This window comes from Elephantulus edwardii, unplaced genomic scaffold (assembly GCF_000299155.1).
Source record: "Elephantulus edwardii isolate Elephantulus edwardi_28Jun2011 unplaced genomic scaffold, EleEdw1.0 scaffold00026, whole genome shotgun sequence".
In the NCBI taxonomy this organism is placed as follows: domain Eukaryota; kingdom Metazoa; phylum Chordata; class Mammalia; order Macroscelidea; family Macroscelididae; genus Elephantulus; species Elephantulus edwardii.
This window is the reverse complement of record NW_006399776.1, coordinates 4,197,299-4,213,619: the sequence shown is the minus strand read 5'-3', so window position 1 is coordinate 4,213,619 and position 16,321 is coordinate 4,197,299. Positions and strand designations below refer to the sequence as shown.

The 16,321-nt window shown below is 39.5% G+C and overlaps 2 protein-coding genes across 2 annotated transcripts in view; one reads left to right on the top strand and one right to left on the bottom strand.

Annotated features, from left to right (window-relative positions):
• Positions 1-8,163: 8,163 nt before the first annotated feature.
• LRRC57 (leucine rich repeat containing 57) lies at positions 8,164-12,508 on the bottom strand. Its single transcript, XM_006882974.1, has 5 exons — positions 12,413-12,508; positions 12,169-12,307; positions 11,361-11,629; positions 8,884-9,069; positions 8,164-8,205 (listed from the first exon to the last, which is right to left on the bottom strand). The coding sequence occupies exons 1-5, from the start codon at positions 12,494-12,496 to the stop codon at positions 8,164-8,166; spliced, it is 720 nt and encodes a 239-aa protein (XP_006883036.1). The 5' UTR covers positions 12,497-12,508.
• A 440-nt stretch (positions 12,509-12,948) lies between these two features.
• The window catches only part of HAUS2 (HAUS augmin-like complex, subunit 2), a 26,457-nt gene continuing 23,084 nt past the window's right edge, over positions 12,949-16,321 (top strand). The window contains 1 exon segment of the mRNA XM_006883215.1: positions 12,949-13,038. Coding sequence (XP_006883277.1) covers positions 12,949-13,038 — 90 coding nt within the window.

The window sequence follows — 16,321 nt, the reverse complement described above, 5'->3', positions numbered from 1 at the left end:
TTAAATCCTGAAAGGCCCTGGAGCAAGAAGTTCACAGCCACAGTAAATGTCTTGTTGAGTTTAGTCTACAACTGATGTTGCAGTTGTCACCAGTTTTGTCTAAAGCTTCATTTTGGAGCTTTTATAAACAATATTTTTGTTACACATCACAACTCTACAACCTCTACTCCTAAAAGAGGAGTGGAATATGTTTTCCTAAAGTGAGTTCTCTTAGTAATGTATATAGATGCTGTGATCCCATTTCATAAGATATCATTCAGGAACACTTGTATTCTTATATTTGTAATATGATGGTCAATCCTGTCACAGATCTATAATTTGTTACTAGTCTTTGAAGGAAGAAAAACATGTAAAATATATGTAATGAGAATTTCTTTGAAGCAGGGCTTAAACAGTTTTTCAATGTTTGACAAAGTTTATCGAGTGAATGAAATTCAGTTTACCTCATAATGAAGAATTATGTTCAGATAGGAAAAAAGGTATTTTGATCTCAGGTAGAAAAATAGAAAATGAAATTGCTTTCAGTTTTACATAGTTTTAGACTTTTTAAAGCTAGAACTCACTCTGTTTAACTAAAAGTTATTTGGAAAATCATACCTTTGTTTTTTATTGATGATTGTGTCGTTCTCTTAGCCTTGTATATCACACCATATCCAGAATCATGTTTCTATAGATTCTGAACAGTGTTATTAGAATTTGATTTATATTTGTCACCTTCATGTAACAACTATTACCTGCATACTACTATCAATAAGGATTTGTTTGGCTAATAAGTACTGCTTGATCTTTACAATTAAATTTTGTAATTAATCAATGGAATTGTTCTTTCAAAGAGGAAACATGTTCTTGTGACTGCTATTTTGAGGGAAATAATTTAATTAGCTCTTATTTAACAAACTGAATAAAATAAACATCATATATCAAGAAGTACTAGGGGAGCTCTGGTGGCTTAGTGGCAAGGAGCTGCAACTACAATCCCAGAGGCACACGGTTCGAATCCACCAGATGCTCTGCCGGGGAAGGAGGGACAATCTCCTCCTGTACCAGTCAGATCTGATTTGACGGTACACTCACACAAAAATAATAAAAATTTTTTTTAAAAAAAGTACTACAACCTGCTTCCCGGAGAAGTCCCAGTTAACGTAGGAGCTTTCAGAGGTTAAAGAGTATTTCAATAAAACCTAAAAAAATCCAACTGCTGGAGTAGATTCTGACTCATGATGAGCCTCCTTTGGGTTTCTGAGGAAACCCAAATGGAATCTTAATGGAAGGAAACTGCCTTAATTTTCTTCTGCTGAGTGGCTGGTGGATTTGAATTACTGACCTTTAGTTTGTAGCCTAACCATTGACCTACTCTGCCCCCTGGGCTTATTATTCAAAGACTTAGATTTTCTGTAATATTTTTTATTGTTGGTTTGATTTTTTTTTTAAATTTTCTGTAGTTTTTAAGAATGGTCAGGAGGTAGCTGCTTCTGACATCTCATTTTGCAAAGGAGACAGAGAATCCCATCAGCAATAGTAACAACTCAGTGTTGGTTTCCATGAAGTCAGATATACCTCCACCTTCTAAGCCTGTACTTCTTTTTTTTTTTTCTTAATTTTTATTTTATTATTTTTGTGTGAGTGTACCGTCAAATCAGATCTGACTGGTACAGGAGGAGATTGTCCCTCCTTCCCCGGCAGAGCATCTGGTGGATTCAAACCGTGCGCCTCTGGGATTGTAGTTGCAGCTCCTTACCACTAGGCCACCAGAGCTCCCCTCAGGACAGCTTTTCAACCATGCCAAAAGGCAGGTGTTTCTCTCTCAGCTTCATACAGAACTTTCAAGAGCTAAAACTCCCCACTCCACCAGTAAGCCTAAGTTTCAACATCCATTGATCAGCAAACAGAGCTTCCCAACAATTGTCTAATAGTACTCATTCTGCCAGCAAGTCCCCTGCCCAGAGGCACTAGACTTTTTTTGCTTTGTGGGCCAGGAGGTCCACTCCTCTGTCTCTCACCAGTTTCCTGGTTCGGGCACCTCTGTTACTGCCTTCTCTGCTGCTGCTTACTATCTCTGCTGTTACAAATCTTAACTTCTCAGCCTAGGAGTTTCAGTGTTTGGATCTTGGGGTCAAAGATGCTCATATTCCTGACTTTTCTTATCTGATGGCAGTGAGAGTCCCCTTCTTTGCTTCTTGGATGGCAAGACTGACCAGCTCTCATGTTAGCATTCCACATACCCTGTTTGTATGGGTGTACTCCACAAGTGTTCCATATGAATTGCATTATTAGCAACTTATTCAGTCCCTTTGTTTTTGCTTAGTACTGTTGAGTCAGAACCAACCCATAGCTGACCCTCCAGTGGGTTTTCAGAGGCAGTAAATTGCACGGGAGGAGATTGTCCATCCTTCTGTGGAACAGCTAGCTAGTGGATTTGAACCATACACTTTTGGGATTGCAGTGTACCTGCTTACCATTAGGTCACTAGAGTGGGCCATAAGTAACATTTTCATATTATGTAGTGGAAGTAAAAAATATCATTGTTAGAGTCACAAATAATTCACTGAACCTCAATAATAATAATAATAATAATTCTCTCTAGTAGATTTTACAGGTGATAAAGTATAAAGTAATTATAAGGTAATTTTACAAAGTATAAAGTAAGAGGGTATAAAACAGTGGGACTGTGTTATATCCCTAAATCATCTTCCTAAAGCAACAAAAACACTCTAATATTGGCTTGTCTAAAGGAAATAGTCTTGGAGATACCATTTTTTAAAAATTTTTATTTTTAATATTTTTTTAAATTTTTATTGTATTATTTTTTACGTGTACCATCAAATCAGATCTGACTGGTACAGGAGGAGATTGCCCTGTCCTTCTCCAGCAGAGCATCTGGTGGATTTGAACCACTTACCTCTGGGATTGCAGTGCAGCATTGGAGATACCATTATGTGTCCTTACAAGATAGTCTACTTGTTAGAAGCAGGAGCGTGGATATCAAATGGTCTGAATTTATACTTTATGTCTTTCACTTGTGGTCAGATGACTATAAGCTTATTTGCCCGAGTTTATAAAATGGGATAAATAATTTCTCCGTTGGAATTGTTGCCAAAACTTGTAATATATATAAAACAAAACTGGCAAATATAAAAAGCTAAACAATAGCAACTATTCTAGTTGTAGATATGTACTGTTGAGTCAGAACAAAGTCATAGCTGACCTTCCAGCAGGTTTTCAGAGGCTATAAACAACATTGGAGGAGATTGCCCATCTTTACTTCTTATAGCTGCTGTAGATTTGAACCATCCCCTTTGAGCTGTGGTGTTGGAGAAGACGAATAGACCATGGACTGCTAAGAAAATTAATAGGTTCAAGGCTGCTCCTTGGAGGCAAGGACGTCTGACATACTTTGGACATGTTGCAAGGAGGGACCAGTCCTTGGAGAAGGATGCCATACTTGGGAGGGTGGAGGAACAGTGCAGGAGAGGAAGACCCTTTATGAGGTGGATTGATTCAGTAACTGGGGTAATGGGGTAGTTGTGTCAGAGAGTGAGATTGACACAGGAAGAGCAGGGTTTAGGGCTGTTGTATATAGGGCCACTATGAGTTGCAGGCGACTCGACTGCACATAACTTTGGGTTGGCAGCACAACTCCTTAACCACTTATCTACCAGAGCTCCCATTATCTCTAGAGTGGAAATCTTTTGGGGCCACTGATACCTTTGTGAATTGATGAAAGAAACATAGCCCTGCTTCTCAGAAAAACACAAACCTGAATCATGCACCAGTGAGGATCATGGAGGCCCTGAAAAGTCCATTCAGGGGTCTCGAGGTATGAACTTTTCCAAAGCTTCTGTTCTTGGGAAAGAGGAATAATGAGGCCATAGAAAGGGCCCTATACAAAATAGATGCAGAAGGCTGATAGTGCACTAGAAATGGAAAACTGTTGACTTTAAAGCCTTTCCTCCTGCCCCCTGATTTTCTCCCTAATATTGACTGGGAAACTTGTTTCTAATACTTTTTTTCAAAAGTAGCTCTGAAATGGTTGAAGATACAAGATCTAAAGCCTACCTTTTGAACACTATACTAATCTGGGTCATATTTCTCAACTGCCCAGTGGTTAAAGGCATTTAAGTCCATGCCAGAATTTAGCAAGTGCTCATTAGGTTAAATACTAAAATTACATTGGAATGATTAATGAAAAGTCTAATTTATTCTTTGGCTTAATAATTAGATATCTTCCTATTTGCCAAGTGTTATAATCATCCAAATTTTAAGATGAAGCCAGTATTTGAACTGAAAGCCAATAAAATGGTGAAACTAAGAATCTAATTTCCTCATTCTGACTTTCCAAGAAATCTGTTATCGGTTTCTAACTCATGTGCCAGGGCTGTTTTAATATTAATATTGAGGGACTTTTGAAGCGGACTAGAACTAGAGTTCTTTTTATTTTTTTTTCAAGAGTTCTTCTTACAGGCAAGAATGATGGTCCTTTGTCTTAAAAACTTTGGGCATATTATCAGGAGAGGCCTATCCCTGGAGAATTTCTTCATGCTTGGGTAATAGATGGTCCATGAAAGAGTAGAAGACTCTCAATGAGATGGGCTGATTCAACAGTTACAACAATTTTTTTGAGCATGGCAGAGATTGTAAGGATGGCTCACAGTAGGGCAAGGTTTCAATCTACTGTTCATAGGACCACTCATAGTTTGAGAGCCCCTGAGTTAGCCTTCTCTTCGAGTTTCCATTCAGACAATGCTAAGCAGGACTCTTGTAGAGTGTAGAATGAATGGTGTGAGTACATTGTTATTATTATAGGGCAGTGTAAACATGGCATGCCATACGTGAATTATGACTTTTCAGCTTCTGTTTCCAAGCCATCCTGTACTCAGTTGCATTTAGAATTCATTTCGTTAGAGGCTGTTTTCTTTAGTTCACTCATTTACTAAAAAAAATCTAGGTTTATTCTTGTATTCCCAAGCAGATTTAAGAGTTTTCAGAGTGCTATTCAAGTTTCTTAATGCAGTGCTGATTCAAATCTCATTCTGCACAGCTTGCTAAATTCTACTTTTATAATGAATACTTGAAGTAGACGGCACCATTTACTGAGTGCTTGTTTATAAATGTGCTTTTCACCATATCCTTGTAACACTGCCCCAATTCACAAAGCTAGTAAATGACAGACTAGATTAAAACCCCTATTTTTTCTGTCAGGGCCTATGTATGATCTTACCCCCTCCCCTTGTATATCATCAAGTCAGATCTGACTGGAAGAAGAAGAGATTGCGTGCCCATCCTTCTCCAGCAGAGCATTTGGTGGATTCGAACCATGGGCTTTCAGGATTACAGTGTAGCTTTTTTCCACAAGGCCACAGGGCCTATCATCTTATTCAATGTATTACACCGAGCTTTGGTGGCCTAGTGGCAAGTAGCAGCGCTGCAATCCTGAAGGCACGGGTCTGTAACTACCGGCTGCTCCGTGGGAGAAGGATGAGCAGTCCTCCCATGTGATTAACTGCCTCTGAAAACCTGCTAGAACCCACTAGAGGGTCAACTAGAGGTTGGTTCCGACTCAATGGTAAATAACAAGAAGAAACAGAGACCTAACTAAATGGAAAAATATTCCCTGTTCAATATATTCCACTGACTTCAAACCAAGATCTAAAGAATTTGCCTACATACTTTGGGCATGTTGCTAGGAGGGGAGGCATGTTCCTTGGAGGACATGATGTTGGGAAACGTGGAGGGTTAGCAAAGAGAAAACCCTCAATCAGGTGGATTGACATGGTGACTGCTGCAGTGGGCTCTGTGTATCAGGCAGTGTGAGGATGGCGCAGGATAGAGCAGGGTTCAGATCTTTAGTTCATAGAGTCAGAGTTACACTCGACAGCACCTAACAACAGCAAACAACAGAACTGGTGACAAAAACAGAAATAAGTTCTCTACAAATTAAGCTACTTTGTTAACCCATATTTGGATATAAATATTTGTATACTGTTAAGTTGGAACCGACCTACAGCTGACCCTGCAGCAAATTTTCAGAGGCAGTAAACTGCACAGCAAGAGATTGTCTATCTATTTTTCATGGAATAGGGAGTGGATTTGAACTGAGTGCATTTGTGTTGGCAGCACAATTCCTACCACTAAGCCACCAGAATTCCCTCGTAGGTGTTATTTACATATAAAGTAATTTATATACCAATATATAAACTAATAAAGTCCCTGCCCTCAGTTTAGCAAGAGCCTACACTGGAAACAGGGACATAAATATAGAACGTAAGCCATGCTATGTTAACAGATGGGAACTGTTAACTCGGCTTAGACTTGTAAAGGTTTTAGACAGGGAAGTATGTTAGGGCATTCCTGAGTGGACAATGTAAAAGCAGATGAAAGGGACGGTTAGGGAGAGAAATGAAAGAGAAAAGACTAATTGCAAATAAGTTTGGGTCCCAGGTAGGAAAGGTAGCAGTCATTAATTCTCTAAGGGTAGGGATAGATTTTAAAATGACAATTAATTAAATGGGGGAATTTATGTTATCCATAAGTACTGGTGAAATAGAGAAATGCAAATGATTTAGTGGATTCATAAATAAACATCAATGTTTATAAAAAATTTAAACTCCTCAATTGATAAAATGCCAGAATTCCTCCTACCTCCCATCACTCCGCAAACTGAGAAAACAGAAAAGAACATACAGGAAAAAATGAATCCCCAGACCAGATCTAAAGTCAGTGAAACTCTTCTAGATTAAATACTGTGCTCTTGTGATCTCTGGACTTGATGGCTAAATTAGATTTGTAAGTCAAGAACTGTCAGTGTTTGACTAAGAATAGCACCTCGGCAAGGAGAGCAGTTGAGAGAATGCCAAGAGTGGCAGCTCTCTAACTGTTCTTTTAGTGACAACCTCCTTTTGAACCTTCAGATTTTCTTAATAGCATGGCTCACATACTTAAAAAATGTTTACCACTAGTAACATGAAGGCATTTCACTACTCATTATAACAAGGACATAAAACATCAATGAGATGGATTGACAGTTACTGCAACAATGGACTTGAGAACAGTGGAGAATGAGCAGGGTGCAGGATTGGGCAGGGTTGCACATGGGGTCACTATGAGTCACAGCCAACTTGATGGAACCTAATAAAAACAAGTTTACTTTTTTTTTTTTTTTTTTAAGTTTACTTTCAAGATTAGAAGAAAACACCACTTACTGGCTAAAGGACTTCTTGCTTTAAAGGACTAATCTTGTTTTTAGCCAAAGTTCATTAGAAATTCTTTATTTAGTATATTTTCTCATTAAGAGAACAAACTTGATAAACATAGTGCTTTTAAAATATTTAAAATATTGTAGCGATGATTCTTGACAGGGCTTTTTTAAAATTAATAGTTATAAATACAAAGAGGGAAAGAAAAAAAGACATTTTTAACAAAAGTTCAGGAATATCTTGATTATTAAAATTACTTTTTTCTTACAAGTTTTGCATATACAGTTTTCTCTCTTTAGAGACTTCTACCAATAAGGCACCTGCAATAGTAAAGAACTTACTATTGCAGCCTTGGGGAGTATCTCTTACTGTTTTGATGCTTCTCTGACAAACACACATTTAATCAAGACAGACAATCACATATTATTTAGATGCATCCTAAATGCTAAGGATAAACAATGCAATTGAATGGACAAATGAATAAAATCATACATCTTTAGATTAAGTATAGCAGCCCCCTCACAAGTGACTTCCATTTTTTTTAAACACATGAAGTGTTAACACAGGTGGAATGGCAACTGACTTTATCTAAGTTCACACTTTGAAACTAAATAAAAATTTCAAGCTGTGATGTTTTCGAGCTATTTTGTTACTAGGCAGCACCCCCTCATTGTATAAATAGCAGCTGACTCCTCATTTCTTAAACAACAATCATGATGGTTTTAAAGATCAACACTGTCCACTGCCCTACCCTACCCAATTCCAAACAAAGGCCTCTTCATGTGTTTCAGTCCTCCTTTTAGCTTATCTTAAGTGAGCCCTGTAAAGGACAAAGACTGCTGAGTGAAATATCTCCTGGAGTGTAATCTCCTTACTCCAGATACCCTTAATGACAGGAGCCTTTGATTCAGCCAGGTTCCGAAAGGTTCCAAGTCAGTATACTATAATCTTCTCATGCTCCTGAAGAACATCATGCAAACTTCTTCTTGGTAGCCGTGAACCTCTCCATGTACTAAAATCATGAAAGAGAAAGCAAAAGCATTTGCTATTCAGTAAATGAAAATAATACAAAGTTATTTGTTACTTAAAGTTTTGGGATGTTTTCCATTTTATTGGATATGATCCGTCAGAATCTACTGTTGTTGCATATTGTTTAGTTCAAACTGACTCAGATGACCTTATAGTGAGTTTTCAGAAGAAATAAATCTATTGGGATTTAGAATGCCCACCTTTCCCCTGAAACAAAACCTACCTGCTATTATAAATGCAAATGTAAAGCACCTACTTCTTAAAAAAAAAAATCAGAAACAAGACAAAAATGCTTTATAATAAGTTGTCTTGGGGAAAATAGCTCTGGTAGTCTAATGGGTAAGGAGTTGTGCTCCCAACCCAGAAGGCTAGTGTTTGAATCCACCAACTGCTCCTCAGGAGGAAGATGGACAATCTTCTGAGGAACGTATAGCCTCTAGAGGGTCAGCTATGAGTCAGAGTCAGTGGCAATGAGTTGAGTTATTTTGTTGAGGGGAAAATTTATGTTGACACAATATACTTGCATTTAGATCATTTATAGACCTGATGTCCAAAATGAGGGAAGATCAAATCCTGTTGATTTTATGAACATTGATGTGGATTACTTCACCACCCTTCTTTTGGGTAGTGGTTAGAAATACTGCCATGCACTAATACATACCTTATCATAGCCTTCCAGTTCTCTAAGTTTCTTTATCTCAAAAAGATTGCCTTCTACAGCAAGCAGACATATCTGGGAATCACTAAGGATGCTCTGGGGAAGCATGCTGAGCTCAAGACAATTCTCTTCCAGACGAAGAACTTTAAGACGAGGACAGCAAGATATCTTCACTGATATTTGAGATATCTATAAAACAAAAAGCATGATCAGAAAAAGCATAATGGGCAACATATTAAAAACAAAACTTTACTTGACTATTGGTCTTGTTATTATGTGCCATCAAGTTGCCTGCAACTCATAGCAACCCTATGTACAACAGCTCTGAAGCCTGCCTTGTCCTGAGCCAGTCTGACTCTGGCACACCAACTCCGACTGCCCCAGTTACTGTATCAATCCATCTCATCTGGGGTCTTCCTCTCCTGCGCTGACCCTCCGCTCTTCTGAGCATGATGTCCTTCTCCAAGGATTGGTCCCTCCTGGCCACATGCCCAACGTAAGAAATGGAGCTTCAAAATCCCAGCTGCTTCCTTTTTCTTATTCTATACTTACTTCAGAAGCCTCAATTATCTGGTTCTGTCACTACTCCTCCAAATTGCTTTTATAGATCACCCATGACTTTGAAAACAATTTTCTGATAATGAAAGCAGCCTTCTGACAATGGAAGTTCATTTTAGAAAATTTGAGAATCACACAAATTTAAAGAAAAAAACACTGCCAGCAATCCTACCACCTAAAAATATCCGCTATACATATTTTGGCACACTTTTTTTGTGTACATACATACTGATTGGTTTACTGCCAAAGTCACTGCCTGCTCACATCTTTCGTTGCATTTGACAATATAAGTATCTCTTTTTAAAAATTCTTGTTTAATTACTTGGCTTTCTACCCTCTACCTTTAAAATGATTTTCTATCTGGTGTCCCTTCGTCATCTTATGGGTACTTTTCAAACTGTAGTCCCTAACATTTCTTATTTTTCTCTATGCTTTCTCTTAGAAAGCTCATCTATTTTATAGCTTTCACTTGTTATGACCTAAGAATCTGTATTTATATCTGTATTGGCTTAACCTCTTTTAGGTTCTCAAAGTCAATGTTATTTTTTACTAATCCACCTCTTTTGCTTTCTAACTGACATGCCTCACTAAATTCTGACTCTGCTTGCTGGGTCTGTGGAGGACAGTGATTCTCAAATCTAGACCTAGGAACTTGTTACAAATGCAGATTCATGGGCTTGATATTCATATATACTGAATCTCTAAAAAAAGAGGGGGGAGCTCAAGTGATCTCTTTACATATCCTCTAGTTAAAGTCCAAGAATCACTGATTTGAGCATAGTAGAGCTGAGGTTGGCATAAATGCTCAACTTACGTGTCAAGTGGATTCCAACTAACGGTTCTTGCTTATTAATTCATATTTTTCTTTTCCAAAAATATCAAGAACACATAATAATTTCTAATCTAGAGGAAAGAAGCCTATCTCTTCTTAGAATGATTTTTATCATAATGTAAAGATACTATAATTCTCAAACATAGGGATTCTTATACAGAAATAAGCGTTTAGGGAAAGCAACATTACCTGCAGGGAAAAAAAATGAGCCATAGAAGATTTTGGTATGCCCTAATGTTGAATAATGTTTTATAGTTTATAATGTACCTCTATATAAAGTACAGTTGAACATATCATACCAAAAAACTGTATTTTCTAAAATAAATTCTCCAAACTGTATGCTTACATTCCAAAACAATACTGCCCAACAAACTTTTTGCAGTGATGGAAAGAAATGTTTTTTTATCTGTGTTATATAGTTGCCATCAGTCACATGTGGTTATTAAGCTCTTGAATGTGGCTAGATTGAGAATGGTCTAATTTTAATTACTTAAAGATCAACCAGTCTTATTCTGCTGAATGTTTTATCATTTGTGCCTTATGCTTATACCAAAAATTGTTTCTCCAGACATATTCTCGTCATCTAAAGAACTTCCAAAATAATGGAAATGTCAATTATTACAGCTAAAGCTATCCAGCAATGAAAGGAGCCATCTTCAGAAAGCCTACTGAGTTTTTTTTCAACAAAAGCAAGACACACTTTGACAAAGATGTTAAAGTAAAGAATATAATGTCCAATTGAGAGCCTAAGACTTTCTGTTTCTTTTTCTACTTTATTGTCCTGACACTGGTTCTTTTTAAATTATTGGGGATATTTGAGGTGGATAAAAAGAACTCCTCACAATTTTTAGGCAGTACTTTAATTATTGCAATTCTTTCATCCTTCTAGAAACACCTACATAACAAACATACTCAGTACCTTCCAACTATGATGAAACTTTGGGCTTTGATAATAATAGTTCAGTCCATAAAATACTCCTCTCATTTAGCCACTGATAGCCAGCTCCCATGATTACAGTTAGGGAACAAAGAGTTATTCAGGAGATCATAAACCCACACATGCTTTAGGAAAAATCCTTGAGCTTGAGACCTGGTTCTGGTTGAGGTTGAGTTCGATGACCTGCAGCTCCCCCACTATGTCAGGTATGCTCCGAATCTGGTTCTTAGACAGATCCATTACATCCAGGTGTCGCAGGCTACAAAGCTGAGGTGGCAGTGCGCGGAGCTGGTTCCCAGAGAGACTTAGGGTCTTGAGAGCAGAGAGTTGCCCGAAAGTAGACGGTAGCTCTACCAGGTGATTGTTGTTTAGGCTTAGCATTTCTAGTTTTTTCAGATTGCATAACTCATCAGGCAGAACAGCTGGCAAAGAAAAATTTTAAAAAACTGAACCAAATACTGTTGAAAAATCAACCTTACTTAGCATCTAGACTATAGGACAGTCTGCTTTACCTCTTGTTAGAATATGTAGAATTTCTGTATTTTGTGCTATTGGACCAACTGTAATCTTCAGGAGGTGAGGGCGACATCAAAATGAGTAGGAAGGTGGTGTAAGGCATTTGTGGAAAATGGGTTCCCTTTCCATAGGGGCCTTGGCACAATGCAACAGCAATTTTATAATATTTATAAGGCCAGATTACATCATACTCCCCCTTCAAACCAGGTAGCCTTGTTTACAGTTTATCTCAGAGATCATTCTTCATTTTCAAGTTCAACTTGACCCAGTACCATCAAACTACCTCTGGAAGCCTGAACATGTAATTACAAGAAAAAGCTTCATTCTCCTGCATCTCGAGCCCCCTGAACGGCTTTCTAACAACAACAAAATCAGCTTGTAAGAGAAAACCACCCTTCTTAGCAGCTGATCACTAGCAAAAGCTTCCCAGGCACAGAAGCCATACTCAGTTTGTTGTTGTTCAGGGAGAGGCTCTTCAGCAGAGTGAACTTCCCTATCAGCATAGGCGGTAGGCTCTCGATCTTGTTGTTGGACAAGTCGATGGTCCTGAGATTGCTTGTCAGCTTCTGCAACTCTAAGGGGAACTGGAGAAAGGGGTTCACAGCGTGGACAACCCCTCACAAATTAACTTCACCGCCCCCGTCGTCCCTTTCCCCTAAAATTCCTGGTCGGATCCCTCCCTGTCTTACCTCTGTCAGTCCACGGTCCTTGAGTTGAAAGACACCCGTTTTCTGAGCAGTTTCCACATGAGCACGCAGGGCACTATTCCCCATCCTAGCGCCGCAGCTCAGGTGCCTGCAGGAAAGAAGCGCAAGCATCACCGCACAGCCCACGACCACACCTTGACACTCCACGAGCCTCCCGGCTTGGCCTCAGGCCCCAGCAGCCACCTCCCGCGGAACCCTGGATCCTGGGGGCTGGCCCAGGAGTGGAAAGGAACAAAGAGGAGGACAGAAAGTCTGGACACCAAGGTCAGCTGCTTTCGCAGCTCTTCAGGAGCTAGGCGCCTTAGGGAGGTCATGGAGGATCAGGGAGCCTTAGGATCGCCTCCTACCCTAGTTCACAGACTGCTCGGCAGAATACAAGCCCTGACTCGCGCTCCGCGGGGATGCGCTCCGCGGGCTTCCGCCTAGGCGTAACGCCCGTGACGTCATCGAGCCGCGCCGCCTGTTCGCGCGCGCGTTCAGTTTTCCTTCTGGTCCCCTCTGGGTTGAGACTTCCAACCATGGCTGCTAATCCTTGGGACCCAGCTTCGGCTCCAAATGCTGCCGGACTACTGCTGGGCCGTTTTGTAGCTTCAGGACTGGTCACTCAGGTGCGTGGATCACTTGTGGCGTCGTCAAGGGGTGTACCCACGGTGATGACTGCTGGGGCAAGGGTAGAGCTGTACCAGAATACAGGTAAATGAACCCCTTCCAGGCTACAGCAGTGACCCTTCTGCTTTGATTTTCGAAAGATTGCTCTGGAGTGGTTGATGTTCTGAGTAGACAGTGTTTTAAGAGCCTGCAGTTTGTGGGAGGTAAAATAGAGGCAACGTCTCTCTCTATATATTGTGATACTGCTTTTGGACTATAGTAGGTGGTTGGGTCGAGAAGTAAGGTAGATCATTGTTAAACAGGTGCTCTCCACGTTAGTTTTTGGGAAGTATTGAAACATATGTGCGGCGAGAGGAGCTAAGTACAGAAGGGTTCCAGGGAAAGGAAGTATCAATAAGGCTACTGATGTGGCAACCCAAAGGACTGTGGTTCGAACGCCCCAGTTGCTCTGCGGGTGATACTCTTCATGTACCATTTACTCCTTCTGAAAACCCACTGTAGGGTCAGCTATGAGTAAAGAGCAACAATATCAGTCTTGAGACTATGGTGTGCCTGATTGAGGCTATGGTCTTTGCAATTACTTGCTATGCATTAGAGAGGTGTACAGTGTCTAAGGATGACAAGAGGAATCAATGCCTTTCAGTTGTGGTGCTGGAGAAGAGTGTTGAACATACCATGGACTGCCAAGAGAACAAACAGGTCTGTCTTGGGTAGGATGAAACCAAGCTGATCCTTGGAGTCAAGGATGTTGAAGCTCCCATCTCACATAATTTGGGCATGTGCACAGGAGGGACCAGTTCTTGTAGAACTGTCATCATGCTTGGAAGGGTGAAGAACAGCTCAGGAGAGGAAGACTCTGGATGAGATAGATTGATACAATAGCTGGGGCAATGGGAGTAGGTCTGTCTGAGACAGATTGGCTCAGGACAGGGCGGAGCTTAGAGGTATTGTACGTAAGGTCTCTATGAGTCACAGACAACTCAAGGATGGCACATAACAATCCTAGGGGTAACAATTTTAAATTGAGTAAGAAGAGCATGTTTGTAGTCTGAAAGGAAGAAGCCAGAAGTGGGAGAAATTGAGGCTATGAAGACTAATGGTACACAGCAACGACAGTGAATAGAATAAAAACTAGAGTAGTGGAAATGGAATTAAGGAGATTGAGGGAAAGAACAGAAAGATTTTAAAATAAATATTGAAGATTTTCACTAAAAAGGAAACAAGGAAAAATAATTTGCTGATGTTAGCAATTTGAATATACTCATAGATTTATGTAAAATGTACTACAACATTTTAAAAAAAATATTGTTAGTTTCAACTCAGCAGCTCCACATGCCAGAGTAGAATGGCATCATAGGGTTGTATAGACTGTGATCCTTAACAGAGCAGATTACCAGTTTTTTCTTCATCAAAAGTCATGGGTGGGTTTAAACTGTAGACGTTGTGTGTAGCGAGTGAGCATTTAGTTCTTGAGTCTCCCAAAAGCAATGACTGTCAAGTTGATTTTGACATATGGGTCAGAATTCTTTCAGTAACTGACTTTTTAAAGTAGATCATCAGGAATTTCTTCCAAGAAAGAAGTGAGTGCTGGCCTCCAAAATTTCACTTATCCAACGATGTTCCTCTTTTATTTATGGGTGCTTTTTGAAGACCTGATATTTCAGAACTGAATGGCTAGTCTTGCTGGCAGACTTAAGAAGCAGAAATCACTCAATTAGATTTCCTGGCTTTCTCTTTTCTGACACACTGTATCATTGCCACTTAACCTATTATGGATGATATTTTGATCCTGTTTTGAGTTTGCTCTATTGGCATAATAGGGACTTGGCACTGCTAAAGATCCTGCTTCTCTAGAGTAGAAAATCCACTAGTGGCTCAGAGAGAAAATGATGGACAGGCTCCATTTATAGCCTCTGAAACCCTCTGGAGGATTGTCTATGAATTTGACTTGACAACAGTGAGTTTTTTTTTAGTTTAAAAACATTAAACTTTTGATGAAGAACTCCATTTTATTTCAAGAGCCAGTAATTGTACTTTGTTGAGTTTTCTGACAAACCAGAGGTAGTAATGAAAGCACTGGAAACGAGACAGACCAAACCATAGCTTCATTCATTTGAATCCATCCTCATTTCTTCCCTGCTGTTTTTATCAAGTCACGTGTATTTTTCAGTCATTTTGTTAACAAAGTAAAATGATTTGGTAAATATATACTGTATTTGGGATGTGATTGATATTCCTCTAGAGAGTATTGGTAGAAAATAAAAGCACCTAAACCAAAAGATTAAGTCACATTGAAGGAATTTATGAATGAGCAATTTTGTGCATACACATACTAATTCTCTTTTAAGGATACCTGGTGGCACAATAGAGAAGGTACTCATTGCTAATCAAAAGATCAGCACTTTGAACCTAACAGCCACTCAGAAGTGCATTCTTGCTCTCATAAGAATTTACAACATGGGAACCCACTGGGGCAGTTCTGCCCTACTCGTCAAAATCTTCTTGACAGCAATGGGTTTTTAGTTTAGCTGTCTTTTAAGGAGAGGCACAGCTAATGTTCGTCAAGTAACTGAGATGGTTGCCTGTTTTGTTAACAGAAGATTTACCATTCCATAACTTCTTTTCTTTTTTAGCATCTCAATACAGCAGAACATTTAATTACATTGTTTCCCAGTCTGCACTCCAGTCATACTTAGTGGTGGTTATATTGGTCATTTCCACTGATTGGCGTGAGGTTTTTCCACTAAAAACTCCCTGTTTCCACTGTACCATTTTTCTTGACAGACTGAATTTATTTTCAGCCTGAAAAATGACTTTTTCAATTTGTCTCCCCTGAAGTTGGACTTTTAATTTTTTTTCTTTTATTGGGGATAAAACATATTGGGGGTACAAGGAGGTGAGGGTTGGGGGCAGAAGGGTGAGGATGGGCAGGGATGCAGTTGGTGAGCTGCAGAAATTGGTTGGTTGGGGGAGCAGGTGAAGGAAATGAAAAGGATCCAGTGGGGACCAGATGCTACAGGAAAATGACAAGCATTTTCCAATGGTAATTAAATCAACTGCCTTATTGATTTAGGAACTGGATGCCGACTCTCTGGCTTCTTCATGCTGAACAGAGGTGTTGATGTGAAGGGGGAAAGGGAGGACACTTTATCACCTTACTGGTGAACTTGGGTTAAGACTGCTTGCCTTCTTGTTCTGTTAGAAGATATTTTCCTGTCATTTGCTCCCTTCTGGACTGCAAAGTGTTTTCCCAGGTGGGTCCAGTGGGGATGGCTGGTTGAA

Coding starts and splice junctions, on each gene's coding strand:
- LRRC57 (XM_006882974.1), bottom strand. CDS start 12,496: ATGGGGAATAGTGCCCTGCGTGCTCATGTGGAAACTGCTCAGAAAACG. Junction 12,308..12,412: donor AGGACCGTGGACTGACAGAG/GTAAGACAGGGA, acceptor CCCTTTCTCCAG/TTCCCCTTAGAGTTGCAGAA. Junction 9,070..11,360: donor TCAACCTCAACCAGAACCAG/GTCTCAAGCTCA, acceptor TTTGTTTTATAG/ATATCTCAAATATCAGTGAA.